This window comes from Elephas maximus, chromosome 19 (genome assembly GCF_024166365.1).
Source record: "Elephas maximus indicus isolate mEleMax1 chromosome 19, mEleMax1 primary haplotype, whole genome shotgun sequence".
Taxonomy (NCBI): domain Eukaryota; kingdom Metazoa; phylum Chordata; class Mammalia; order Proboscidea; family Elephantidae; genus Elephas; species Elephas maximus.
Genome location: NC_064837.1, coordinates 54,398,154 through 54,412,729, shown reverse-complemented (window position 1 = coordinate 54,412,729; position 14,576 = coordinate 54,398,154). Strand labels below are relative to the sequence as shown.

The 14,576-nt window shown below is 37.2% G+C and overlaps 1 protein-coding gene across 7 annotated transcripts in view; it reads right to left on the bottom strand.

Annotated features, from left to right (window-relative positions):
- TANC2 (tetratricopeptide repeat, ankyrin repeat and coiled-coil containing 2) overlaps positions 1-14,576 on the bottom strand; it is a 381,836-nt gene that overhangs the window by 267,124 nt on the left and 100,136 nt on the right. For 4 of the 7 annotated variants that reach the window (XM_049860883.1, XM_049860882.1, XM_049860884.1 and 1 more), the window contains one exon: positions 4,359-4,541. In XM_049860883.1, the coding sequence (XP_049716840.1) occupies positions 4,359-4,541 (183 nt within the window). The remainder of the gene's footprint in view (positions 1-4,358; positions 4,542-14,576) is intronic. The other 3 variants (XM_049860886.1, XM_049860888.1, XM_049860889.1) reach the window with 1 other exon arrangement.

Genomic DNA, 14,576 nt, shown 5'->3' with positions numbered 1-14,576 from the left:
AGGAGGTACAAAAACTAAATAAACATGTAACAAAATAAGAGATTGAAGAGGTAATTAAAAAACTCCCAATGACAATAGAAAACCCTAGCCCTGATGCCTTCACTGGAGAATTCTACCAAACTTTCAGAGAAGCGCTTACACCAGTACTACTAAAGGTATTTCAAAGCTTAGAAAAGGATGGACTACTCCTGAATGCATTCATTCTATGAAGCCAACATAACCGTGATACCAAAACCAGGTAAAGACACCACACACAAAAAAGAAAACTACAGACCAACATCCCTCATGAACGCAGATGCAAAAATCCTCAACAAAATTCAAGCCAAAAGTATTCAACAACATATCAAAAAAATAATTCACCATGACCAAGTGGGACTGATACCACATATGCAGGATGGTTCAACATTAGAAGAACAATCAATGTAATCTATCACATAAATAAAACAAATGACAAGAACTGCATGATCTTATCAATTGATGCAGAAAAGGCATCTGACAAAGTCCAACACCCATTCATGATAAAAACTCTCAGCAAAATAGGAATAGAAGGAAAATTCCTCAACATAATAAAGGGCATTTACACAAAGCCAGTAGCCAACGTTATCCTAATGGAGAGAGTCTGAAATCATTCCCCTTAAGAATGGGAACCGGACAAGGATGCCCTTTATCACCACACTTGTTCAACACTGCGCTGGAGGTCCTAGCTAGAGCAATAAGGCAAGAAAAAGAAATAAAGGGCATCCAAACCGGTAAGGAAAAAGCAAAAGTATCCCTAAAGAATCCACAAGAAAACCACTGGAACTAATAGAAGAGTTCAGCAAAGCATGAGGATACAAGATAAACATACAAAAATCAGTTCCTCTACATCAACAAAGAGAACTTCGAAGAGGAAATCACCAAATCAATACTATTTACAATAGCCCCCAAGAAGATAAAATACTTAGGAATAAATCTAACCAGAGACGTAAAACACCTATACAGAGAAAACTACAAGACACTACACTACAAGAAATCAAGAGACCTACATAAGTGGAAAAACATACCTTGGTCACGGATACGAAGACTCAACATTGTGAAAATGTCAATTCTACCCAAAGTGATCTACAGGTAAAACGCAAATCTGATCCAAATTCCAACATTTTTTAATGAGATGGTGAAACAAATCACCAACTTCTTATGGAAAGGGAAGAGGGTTCAGATAAGTAAAGCATTACTGAAGAAGAACAAAGTGGGAGGCCTCACTCTACCTGATTTTAGAACCTATTATATGGTCATGGTAGTCAAAACAGCCTGGTACTGGTACAACAACAGATACACAGACCAATGGAACAGAGTTGAAGAATCCAGACATAAATTCATCCATCTATGAGCAGCTGATATTTGACAAAGGTCCAAAGTCTGTTAAATGGGGAAGAGACAGTCTCTTTAACAAATGGTGCTGGCATAATTGGATATCCAGCTGCAAAAAAATGAAACAAGACCCATTCCTCACACCGTGTACAAAAACTAACTCAAAATGGATCAAAGACCTAAATATAAAATCTGAAATGATAAAGATATCATGGAAGAAAAAATAGGGACAATGCTAGGAGCCCTAACACATGGCATAAGCAGAATATAAAACATAACAATACACAAATACAAGAGAAACTAGATAACCGGGAGCTCCCAAAAATCAAACACTTATGCTCACCCAAAGACTTCACCAAAAGGGTAAAAAGACAACCTACAGACTGGAAAAAAATTTCTGGCTACGACTATCCAATAAGGATTTAATCTCTAAAATCTACAAGATACTGTAAAACCTCAACAACAAAAAGACCAATAACCAATTAAAAAACAGGCAAAACATATGAACAGACACTTCACCAAAAAAGATATTCAGGCAGCTAACAGATACATGAGGAAATGCTCACGATCATTAGCCATTAGAGAAATGTAGATCAAAACTACAATGAGATACCATCTCACCCCAACAAGGCCAGCATCAATCCAATAAACACAAAATAATAAATGTTGGAGAGGTTGTGGAGAGACTGGAACACTTATACACTGCTGGTGGGAATGTAAAATGGTACAACCACTTTGGAAATTGATTTGGCGCTTCCTTAAAAAGCTAGAAATAGAACTACCATACGATCCAGCAATCCCACTCCTTGGAATATATCCTAGAGAAATAAGAGCCCTCACATGAATAGATATGTTTACTGCAGCACTGTTCACAATAGCAAAAAGATGGAAACAACCTAAGTGCCCATCAACAGATGAATGGATAAACAAATTATGATGTATACATACAATGAAATGCTGCGCAAGGATAAAGAACAATGAAAAATATGCGAGACATCTTGCAACATGGATGAATCTGGAAAGCATTATGCTGAGTGTAACTAGTCAGTCAGAAAAGAACAAATATTGTATGAGACCACTACTGTAAGAACTCAAGAAAAGGTTTATACACAGAAGAAAACATTCTTTGATGATTACGAGGGCAGGGAAGGAGGGAGGGGGAATTCACTTACTAGATAGTAGACAGGAATTATCTTAGGTGAAGGGAAGGACAACACACAATACAGGGGAAGTCAGTACAACTGGAATAAACCGAATGCTAAGAAGTTTCCTGAACACAACCAAACACTTCGAGGGACAGAGTAGCAGGGGCGGGGGTCCAGGGACCATGACTTCAAGGAACATCTAGGTCAACTGGTATAACAAAGTTTATTAAGAAAACGTTCTGCATCCCACTTTGGTGGCTGGCATCTGGGGCCTTAAAAGCTTGGGAGTGGCCCTCTAAGGTGCATCAATTCGTCCCAGCCCATCTGGTACAAAGAGGAATGAAGAACACCAAAGACACAAGGAAAACATTATCCCAAAAGACAAAAGGGCCACATAAACCAGCGACACCATCAACCTGAGACCAGAAAAACTGTATGATGCACGGCTACCACCAATGACCGCCCTGACAGGGAACTCAACAGAGAGTCCCTGATGGAGCAGGACAAAAGTGTGGCATAGAATTCAAATTCATGTAAAAGGACCAGACTTAATGGTCTGAATAAGTCTAGCAGAACTCCCCAGGAGACATGGCGCCGGACTCTTTGTTAACCCCGGCCTAAAACTATTCCCAAAGCCAACTCTTCAGACAAAGATTAGACTAGACTGTAAAACATAAAATAATACTCATGCAAAGTGTGCTTCTTAGTTTAAGGAGATATACAAAACTAAACGTGCAGCTCCCGTCCAGAGGCGGGATAAGAAGGCAGAAAGGGACAGGAGCTTGTTGAATGGACACAGGAAACCTGGGGAGGAAAGGGGGAGTGTGCTGTCACATTATAGGGATTGCAAGTAGGGTCACATAACAATATGTGTATAGATTTTTGTATGAGGTATTAACATGAGCTGTAAACTTTCACCTAAAGCACGATAAAAAAAATTTTTTAAAGTAGATGGAAAAGTCCAAAAATTCCATTTTCTCTCTTTTATTTTCTTTTGAATTGTCATAATCATAACCAAACCTTCTTCTGCTAGGTCAACGGAAGCACACGTGAAGCAGCCACTATATCCTTTGTGAATGACTTAAATTCTTTCCTCCGTGCACTCATAACCCATCAATACTAGTCAATTTACTGATACTAGTCAATATACTGATAATGCTAGAAAAAAATCTAACAAAGTGATCCAGGATTACATATTTTCAGACATAAATATTTAACTATATATTAAAATTTCTTCCCTGAAAAAAGTTAAAAAAGATAAAAGTTTATTTAATAAAGACATAGTTCCACACCTAACCACCTAATCACTTGATCTGAATGGCAATACGTATTGTAAGATCACATTAAAGTCAATGCAACTTACGAATTATAGTAAATATCCTAAGAAGCTGTAGAAATGCTCAGTGGAGAGGAAAATACCTAAACACACTTTTAAAAACAGATAGGAAATACACAAATCATCATTTCAAACAAAAATATTACTGATGTACCTTTGCTGAACTATCAAACTCTTATTATCCAAAAATTACAATGTCTCCATCTGTTAATCTGACATGAACAAGCTGATAAATGAAATCAGAAAAACAGTGTATTTTGGCAAAACCAGAAACTTCCTGAAAGCCTAGAAAAATATGTCCACAACAGATGGATCATTTAGAAAATAAATACATCAATCTGTCAAACTGAGTACTGTTCTAATTCTCTAAATTAAATGCAGTAGGAGCTCCACTTTCCAAGGGTCTGTGATATTACGACGGCCAAAGAGGAAAACCCTAAAGATGCACATAAATATATCTATATGACCCACAGTGTTAAACTGTTACGTTTCCTTTTAAACATACTAAGTTTAGGTAAAGTCCTTACCAGTTAACTTCTTCACAGGTTGGAGCCGAACACTGATAGACTGATGTGTGAGTAAGGGGGAGGATGGAAGAGAGCGAGACATGCCCTCCATAATCCGAATGTGCTGCATACCTTCACTCACTGGAAGTGGTGGAACGGCGTAGTCTGGCTCAAAAGCACAGTCGCTTTCTGTGGAGATGCCACCTGTCAAGATAAAAAAAGACAAAAGAGCTGGTGAGAAAAGATCCCTCCTTCCCTATTAAAATTTATTTTTTAAGATAATTTGGAATGGCATCTACTGATACTGTCATTGTGAAACGCCAAGTAAGATATTTTTAACATATATACTCATTTCTATGCTTACTATGTACTTTACTCCAGTTCTAAAACTAGGAAATTGCAGATGGGTAAAACAAGGTTCTTGCTTATAAGGGGCTCACTGTCTAACGAGAGATACAGTCATATAAAGAAATAATTACAGCACAATGCAACAAATGTTATAATTACAGTAACGGTTCTCAATTTTTTTTCCCTTATAGGATAAACGTGAAGAAGATACTTACCTGCTTGACACACCAACTTCCAGTAAGACCATTTCTTACCACCCCTAACCTAACAAAGTAGGTAAGGCTAACATTATTATATGGTGATCCTTGAATCTGCTCTAACTTTTTAAAAGAGTAAAGAGTACGTTATATGTTGTTCACTTCCACTTTTGGTAATGGCAGATTATGTAACCAGATCAATTTTTCCCAGAGAAAAACTAGAATTATGTATATTTAATTATGTATGTTAATAGCATGATGAAGGATTACAAGGAAAAGACTAAAGCCTAGCATTGGGCTACTTTTTACTTAATGGCACCTGAGAAACTAAGAAGCTATTGACAGTTTTATAGTGTCTCAAGTACAAATATTAACATCTTTGACCCCACTAGGGGGTGGATGGGTAACTGGTAAAACCCTAACACTTTTATTTGAGACATCAAAGGGCTACTATACTCTAGAAGTAAAGTACGAACTGAAAGCAGATTGGTCCTCATGGGGACTGAAGCCCAGGTCCAAGTGTCTCTCACAAATATTAAATTAAGGTGATCCTGGATTACTAAAAGATAAAAACCTGTTGCCACTGAGTTGATTCTGACTCATAGCAACCCTACAGGACAGAGTAGAACTGCCCCATCGGGTTTCCAAGGAGCAGCTGGTGGATTGAAACTACTGCCAAAAACAAACATAAATGTTCTAGGAGGAAGATAACATCGTCATAGGTCTCAAATGATTTCTGTAATTTTTCACATACAGTATCTGGCCCTTAATTAAAAATAAAGAGATAAGATAACATGAACAAGTAAAAGAGAAAAACTATAAAACAGACTCATAGGGGAAACAGGTAATAGAAATATGAGGCACAGAATTTAAAGCTGTATGCTTAAAATGTTTTTAAAAAGTTTAAAATTTCTGCAGAAAATTGGAATTATGAAATTAAATACTGAATGAACCAAACCAAAAAACCAAACCTGGTGCCATCAAATCAATTCTGACTCATATTAACCCTATAGGACAGGGTAGAACTGCCCCACAGGGTTTCCAAGGAACACTTGGTGGATTTGAACTGCTGACATTTCAGTTAGCAGCCGTAGCTCTTAACCACCATGCCACCAGGGTTTCTAAAAACTGAATAGATAGATTTAAAATCAGATTAGTTAGAAATAAAGACAGAAAGAGTAAACTGCAAGATAAACTACAAGAAAACATTAAAATGATGCACGAGGAATAAAAAGAATAGAAAATAAAAAAAAAAAAGACATAGGGAATACAGTGGTAAGTTTTAACACATGGAAAGAATACGGAATGAGAAAGAGAAAGAAGTAATATTTGAAGAGATAATGGCTGAGAATTTTTCAAAATCAATGTAAACATCAAACCACAGATTCAAGAAGCCCTATAAATCCAAAGCAAAATGAATAAAAATAACATCATATTAAATAGTGTCATCTTAAAACTGTTGAACACTAAAGGCAGAGAAATTCCTGAAAGCAGCCAGAGAACACAGATTACTTTTTTTTTTATTGGTAAAAATGTATATAACAAAACACTCATCAGCTAACAATTTATTCATGTATAATTCAGTGACACTGATTACGTTCTTCGTATTGGACAACCATTATTGTTATCCTTTTACAAATTCACAGACTACATTTTAATCAGCTGATTTCTCAACAGAAACAAAATACTACCAGGATATGTCTTAAATGTGCCCTTCTCATTAATCTCCAGGCCCTTTCTCTTATTATACTGATTAATCCCTCTCTTCCAACTATTCTTTTCTCTCTTTCTAGAACTCTGATCAGAAGAACACTGTATCTTCTAGACCTGTTTTCCACATCTCTTAACTTTCCTCTCATAATAGATTTCCAATCTTTTGGCTTTAATGAATGAACATGAAACTGATTTAGACAGAAGTATGATATTTTACAGGTTTATAAAAAAGAGGTATGCCATTAGTGTAATTCCCTAACTGAGCAATCCTTTTAAGGACAAAAATCAGCATTATACCTAGAATCAAGCAATATATCTAGAAGAATGCAGTTGGTTTAGTAAAGCACCCTTTTTCCCTTGGAAGTTTCCAATGTTAAAATTTAGCTGATAATTTTAGAATGAGATCATACTCCTTAAGGAATAATATTGCAATTAGTTCAGTTTGGCTGTCCTAGTCTACTTTTCTACTTAAAAACATTTTCCTCCATCTCTTCTGTCCCATAAATTGTGCTTGAACTCATTGTAGCTGCACTGCAAAAACTGTATGTTTCAAGTAAAGAGAACTACTAGTGAGCATTTATAGAATCTAAATGTGTATTGTCAGTGGTTTATGTTTACTTTTAGGCTCATACATCTGCAGACTGATTGTGGGCCAGCTGTTTTAGGTTGGGCTTGGGAACCAAAAAAAAAAAAAAAAAAAAAACCCAGACCAAACCCACTGCTGTCGAGTGAATTCTGACTCATAGCAACTGTATAAGACAGGATAGAATTGCCCCATAGGGTTTCCAAGGCTATAAATCTTTACAGAAGCAGGCTGCCACAACTTTCTCCCACAGAGCAGCTGGTGGGTTTGAACAGCTGACCTTCTGGTTAGCAGCCAAGTACTTTAACCACTGCACTACCAGGGCCCTCTTGGCTTGGGAAAGCTAGGCTGAACATCAGATTTGTGGTCAGGTTCAGAACTACTCCATGTGCCTTCAATATTATTGGTCCCAGTCGCTGATAAGGCAGTGACTATGTGGGGTATGTTTTTCTCATATTGGATCACAGGAATGGAAAGGCCCTGTCCAATCAGAGGAATACATTTTGGACCACTGTTCACTAACTTTCCATTGGCACAAGCAAGTCATAGTGCCAAAAAGGGAATCAAAGGCCAACTCTAATGTGACTGCAAAGTCACACAGCAAAAGGAATGCATTTATAATTTATAATAGAAAAAAAGTAAAGAATTGGGAAAAAACTAATTTATGAAACATGCAAAACAACACTTACTGGTACACCAAATTACTTAATCTTTATTTCTATCTTTATTTTTCTTACCACTCTTCCTTCTTCAATCAACCAAATAAAAAGTTACTGAGATAATGTGATTCAGATATGGCAGAATAAAATAAATTGCTAGCTAGACAAAAAAAAAACTTGGTTATGTTTGTGATTAGGCATTCAAAAGTTGAACTAAGAAAGCACAGGAGTATCTAGTATGTTGGCACTGAAGACATGCTAGGAGTAATTATGATTCAACTAAAATTCTACCCATCAGTAAGAAGTCTTTAACACAGATAATTATTAGATATTAAATTTCAAGTCAATAAAGAAATTCTTTATCCTAAGGCAATACCTACTCTAGATAACTGTCTTCTAATTTTCAAGGCATATAAACAACCATAAACAAAACTCATGAATTAAAATTTTCCAGCATGATATGCTCATTTTGTGATAATTCATTGAACTGTACACTTAATGACTTAACGAATTTTTCAGTTTGCATATTATGCTTCAATAAAATTTATTTTTGAAATGCATGCAGAAAAAAAAAAAAAACCCAAACCTGTAGCAAGGTGATAAACTAGTCCCTAAAGTCAAAGGGCTTTTATATATTTCAGAAACAAAGGTCAAAAAAGTATTCCAAAGGTCCTTTTAACTCAAGACTTATACCACATTTTGACTGTGTAACACTGTTACAAAGAATCCATAGATCAGGCAGAAACAGACCTAGAGAAGTTTAATAATTAGTATAGAATCATGCGGTCAGACAACATGATTATGTAGAAAATTTCAAGGAATCAACAAAAAAGCTACTAGAAAAAACAAGTGAACAAAATCAATACACAAGAATCAAGTGTACTTCTGTATACCAGCAATGAATACTTGAAAAATGAAATTTTTAAAAACCAACACCATTGTTGCAGTTGTGTGCTATCAAGTCAATTCCAACTAACAGTGATCCTATATGACGGAGCAGAACTGTCCCATAGGGTTTCTAAACTGTAATCCTTACAGAAGCTTTACAGGTCTTTTCTCCCACAGAATCCCTGGTGGGTTCAAACCACAGACCTTTCTGTTCGCAGCTGAGCTTTTAACCCTATGTCACCAGGAATCCTTAATACTTAGGAATAAATCTAACAAAATATGTATAATATTTGTATGTCAAAAACTACAAAACACTGATTAGAGAATTCAAACACATAAACAGTGAGATGTGCCGTGTTCATGGATCTGAAGATTCCATATTGTTGTGATGTCAATTCTCCTCAAAGTGATCTACAGGTTTCAAACAATCAAAATTTAAAAAAATAAAAATAAAAAAAATTTTTTTTCTATTGTAGAAATCAACAAGCTCATTTTAAAATTCACATGGAAATAGATCATAGATCTAAATGTAAAACCTAAAACTATAAAATTTCTAGAAGAAAACATAAGAGAATGTCTTTGTAACCTTAGGTCAGGCAAAAGTTTCTTACAAATGACCCTAAAATTATAAACCATAAAAAAATTGATAATTCTTTGATAGTTACAGGGGTAGGGAAGGAGGGGAACTCACTAACTAGATAGTAGACAAGGATCATCTTTGGTGAAGGGAAGGACAACACACAATAAAGGGAAAGTCAGCACAACTGGACCAAAGCAAAAGCTAATAAGTTTCCTGGACACATCCAAACACTCTGAGGAACAGAGTAGCTGGGGTCTGGGGAGCATAGCTTCAGAGGACATCTACGTCAACTGGCATAACAAAGTTTATTAAGAAAATGTTCTGCATCCCACTTTGGTGAGTGGCCTCTGGGATCTTAAAAGCTTGTGAGCTGCCATCTAAGAAGCATCAACTGGTCCCATCCCACTTGGAGCAAAGAAGAATTAAGAAAACCAAAGACACAAGGAAAATATTAGCCCAAGAGACAAAAGGTCCACATAAACCAGAGACTTCACTGGCCTAAGACCAGAAGAACTAGATGGTGCCCAGCTACCACCAACAACTGCCCTGACAGGTAACACAACAGGGGGCCCCAGACGAAGCGTGCAGCGGAACTGAAATTCATGTAAAAAGACCAGACTTAATGGTCTGACAGAGACTGGACAAACTCCCAGAAGTATGGCCCTTGGACACTCTGTTAACCCAGAACTGAAACCATTCCTGCAGCTCACTCTTCAGACAAAGACTATACAGGACTATAAAACAAAAAATAATACATGTCAGGAGTATGCTTCTTAGTTAATCAAATATATGAGACCAAATAGGCAGCTCCTGTCCAGAGGCAGAATGAAAAGGCAGGAAAGGACAGGAACTGGTTGAATGGGCACAGGGAACCCAGGGTGGAAAGATGGAATGTGCTGTCACATTGTGGGGATTACAATTAATGTCGTAAAACAATATGTGCATAAATTTTTGTATGAGAAATTAACCTAAGCTGTAAACTTTAACCTAAAGCACAATAAAAAAGGAAATATATTTTTAAAAATTGATAAACTAGAATTCATCAGAATTACAAAATTCTACTCTCCAAAAGATACTGTTACAATATGAAAAGACCACCAACAATTGAGAAAATATTTGCAAAACATACATGATGAAGGACTGGTATCTATATAAAAAACTCTTTTAACTCAGTACTGAGAAGCAAAACACAAACACAGCAAAAGATCTGAACAGATACTTCACTAAGTAAGACATATGGATATCAGATAAGCACATGAAAAGATGTTCACTAACAAAATGCAAATTAGACGGTGCTATTTTTTTTTTTTTATTATATTATACCAGATTCAGAAGAGGGCATAGAACCAGGGACATCATTGCTGATGTCAGACTGATTCTGGCTAAAAGCAGAGAATATCATTAATATCACACAGGCAAGTGAAGTTCTGCTTAAGATCATTTGAAAAGCGGCTGCAGCAGTGTATCGACAGAGAACTGCCAGAAATTCAGGCCATATTCAGAAGAGGACATGGAACCAAGGATATCATTGCTGATGTCAGATGGATCCTGGCTGAGAGCAGACAATACCAGAAAGATGTTTACCTGTGTTTTATTGACTATACAAAGGCATTCAGCTGTGTGGATCACAACAAATTACGGACAACACTGTGGAGAATGGGAATTCAAGAACACTTGATTGTGCTCATGAAGAAACTGTACACAGATCAAGAAGCAGTCGTTTGAACAGAACAAGGGGATACTGGGTGGTTTAAAGTTAGGAAAGGTGTGCATCAGGGTTGTATCCTTTCACTGGTGTTATGAGTCAGAATCGACTTGACAGCAACAGGTTTTATTCAACCTGTACGATGAGCGAATAATCCAAGAAGCTGGACTATATGAAGAAGAACACAGCATCAGGATGGGAGGAAGACTCATTAACAACCTGTGATATGCAGATGACACAACCTTGCTTGCTGAAAATGAAGAAGATGTGAACTGCTTACTAATGAAGATCAAAGACCACAGCCTTCATTATGGATTACACCTCAACATTAAGAAAACAAAAATCCCCACAACTGGACCAATAAACAACATCATGATAAACGGAGAAAAAACTGAAGTTGTCATGAATTTCATTTTACTTGGATCCACAATCAACAGCCATGGAAGCAGCGGTCAAGAAATCAAACGATGCATTGTCTTGGGCAAATCTGCTGCAAAAGACCTCTTTAAAGTGTTCAAAAGCAAAGACGTCACCTTGAAGACTAAAGTGTGCCTGACCCAAGCCATGGATGTTTCAATCACCTCATATGCATGCAAAAGCTGGACAATGAATAATGAAGATTGAAGAACTGACGTATTGGAATTGTGGTGTTGACAAAGAATATTGAATATACCACCGACTGCCAAGAGAACAAACATATGTGTCTTGGAAGAAGTATAGCCAGAATGCTCCTTAGAAGCAATGATGGCAAGACTATGTCTCACATACTTTGGGCATATTATCAGGAGGGATCAGGCCCTGGAGATGGACATCATGCTTCATAAAGTAGAGGGTCAGTGAAGAAGAGGAAGACCCTTAACAAGATGGACTGATACAGTAGCTGTGAAAACAGGCTCAAATGTAACAATGATTGTGAGGATAGCACAGGACTGGGCAGTGTTTTGCTCTGTTGTACACAGGGTCGCTATGAGTTGGAACTGACTCAATGGCACTTAACAAGTTTTTTAATCTGTAACAGCAAGTTATTGTTGGGTGCTGTCGAGTTGGTACCGACTCATAGCAACCCTATGTACAAGAGAAGGAAACACAGCCCGGTCCTGTGTTAGCCTCACAATCGTTGTTAAGTTTTAGCCCATTAGTTAGTGTTGCAGCCACTGTATCAGTCCATCTCATTGAGGGTCTTCCTCTTTTTTGCTGTCCCTCTACTTTACCAAGTACGATGTCCTTCTGCAGGGACTGATCCCTCCTGATAACATTGCCAAACAACATTATAGCTATTGAAACAGCTAAAAAAGAGCCCTAACTGAAAGGCTGACAGTTCAAACCTACCCAGTGGCCCTGCAGGAGAAAGACCTGGCCATCTGCTTCTGTAAAGATTACAGCCAAGAGGGTCAAGGACAGAGCTGGAGAAAAACACAGAACAAAATTCTAACTCAAAAAGAAAGACCAGACTTGCTGGCCTGACAGAGACTAGAGAAACCCTGAGAATACGGACCCTGGACACCCTTTCAACTCAGTAATGAGGCCACTCCTGAGGTTCACCCTTCAGCCAAAGGCTCAACAGGCCCATGGAACAAAACAAGACTATAGGGGTGCATCAGCCCTGGGGCGGGGACTGGAAAGTAGAAGGGAACAGGAGAGCTGGTAATAGGGAACCCAGGCCTTGCTGACATGTTGTGGGGTTGTTAACCGATGTCATACAACAACGTGTGTACTGTTTGATGAGAAACTAGTTTGTTCTGTAAACCTTCATCTAAAGTTAAATGAAAAAAAAAAAAAAAAAAGCTCCACAAGTAAAAAGGAAAAAAAAGATTACAGCCAAAAAAAACCCTACAGGGAAGTTCTGCTCTGCTATATGGGTCGCTATGAGCTGTAGATTCAACAGCACCCAACAACAAAAGATAGCTCAAATTAAAAAAACAAAACACTGACAAAGCCAAGTGCTGGTGAGGATGAACTAGAACTCCCATATGTTGCTAGTAAGAAGACTAAATGGCATACAACTTTGGGAAAGTTTGGCAGTTTAAATATACACTTACCACATGACTAAGCAATCCAACTCCTAGACATTTACCAAAAGGAAATGAAAACACATGTATGTACATGCACACACACACAGCCTTATTCACAACCTGAAAAACTGGAAACTATCTGAATGTCTATCAGCTAGTGAATCAATTAACAAATTGTAGAATGTAAGTACAATGCAGTATTACTCAGCAATGAAAAGGAATAAACTACTGTATATGGAAAAAAGAGGAAAAAAAAAAAATAAGGGATGAATCTCAAAGCCATTAAGCTAAGTGTAAGAACGCAGAGTCAAAAGGCCACATTATGTTTGGTTTCATAGGATATTCTGGAAAATACTACGGGAACAGAAAAAAGATTCTAAGGTCCAGGGAGAATTGACTAAAACGGGACACAAGGAACTTATTATGATGCTGGAAATAGGCTGTATCTTGACTTTAGTGGTAGTTACATGACTGTATGTTTGTCAAAATTCATGATGCTGTAAACTTAAGTGGTGTGAATTTTACCCCTTTTGTATATAAACTTTAATAAACCTGATTTAAAACAAAACTCCTACAACATATGTTCACTTTGTGATGACATACCAATTGTACACTTATAATTTTGAACTTTTCTGTTTGCATGTTTCATTTCACTGCAAGTTTACTTTTTTTAAAGTATACCAGAAAAAAATAATAAGCATCAGTGATAAACTGGCCCCTATATTTTTTTTTTTTATAGCAAGTATAGGCATGCCAAACGTAATATACGTAACAATAATGTATAAGCTGTCAAATCGCTTTCATGTATTTCTGAAACAAAGGAGTTTGGCCTAAATTATTCCTAATGTCTGTTCAAATCAAGGCTTATACCACCTTGAGACTCTGTTACATTCTCATAATTTTATATATCAATCAGAAAAATTAGGCCCATAGAAATTTAATAATACAGGATCATATAGCCAGTCCAAACCAAACCCATTGTGTTGAGTAGATTCCAACTCATGGCAACCCTACAGGACAAAGAACTGCCCCGTACAGTTTCCAAGACTGTAATCTTTATGGGAACAGATTGCCATTTCTTTCTTCTTTGCATTGGCTGGAATCGCAGACCTTTCAGTTAGCAGCCAAGAGTTTAACCACTTCACCAGCAGGGCTCCTTAGTTAGTAGCAGAAGATAATTTAGAACACAGTCTACAAGGCCCCACATGATGTGGCCCCCATCTACTTAATTCTCTGACCTTAGTACCTCCCACTTCCCCCTCACAATGCTTCAGTCATACTGGCCTTTCTGTCCTTTAATCTGGCCAATTTTATTCCCAAATTATGGCTGTTTGCTGTTTCTGCTGCCTAAAATGCTTAGTCCTCGTATCTATGCATAGCTGCCTCTCTCTTGTCTTTAAAAGGCCTCAGCTCAAATGTCACTTCCTCAGAGAGCCCGTTCCACGAGTAGAGTTGCCATTCACTTTCTCCTCCACTTCTTATTTTAAATCACATAATCCTAATTTAATTCTCTGGATAGCACTTATCATTACCTGAAATGACCTTGTTCACTGT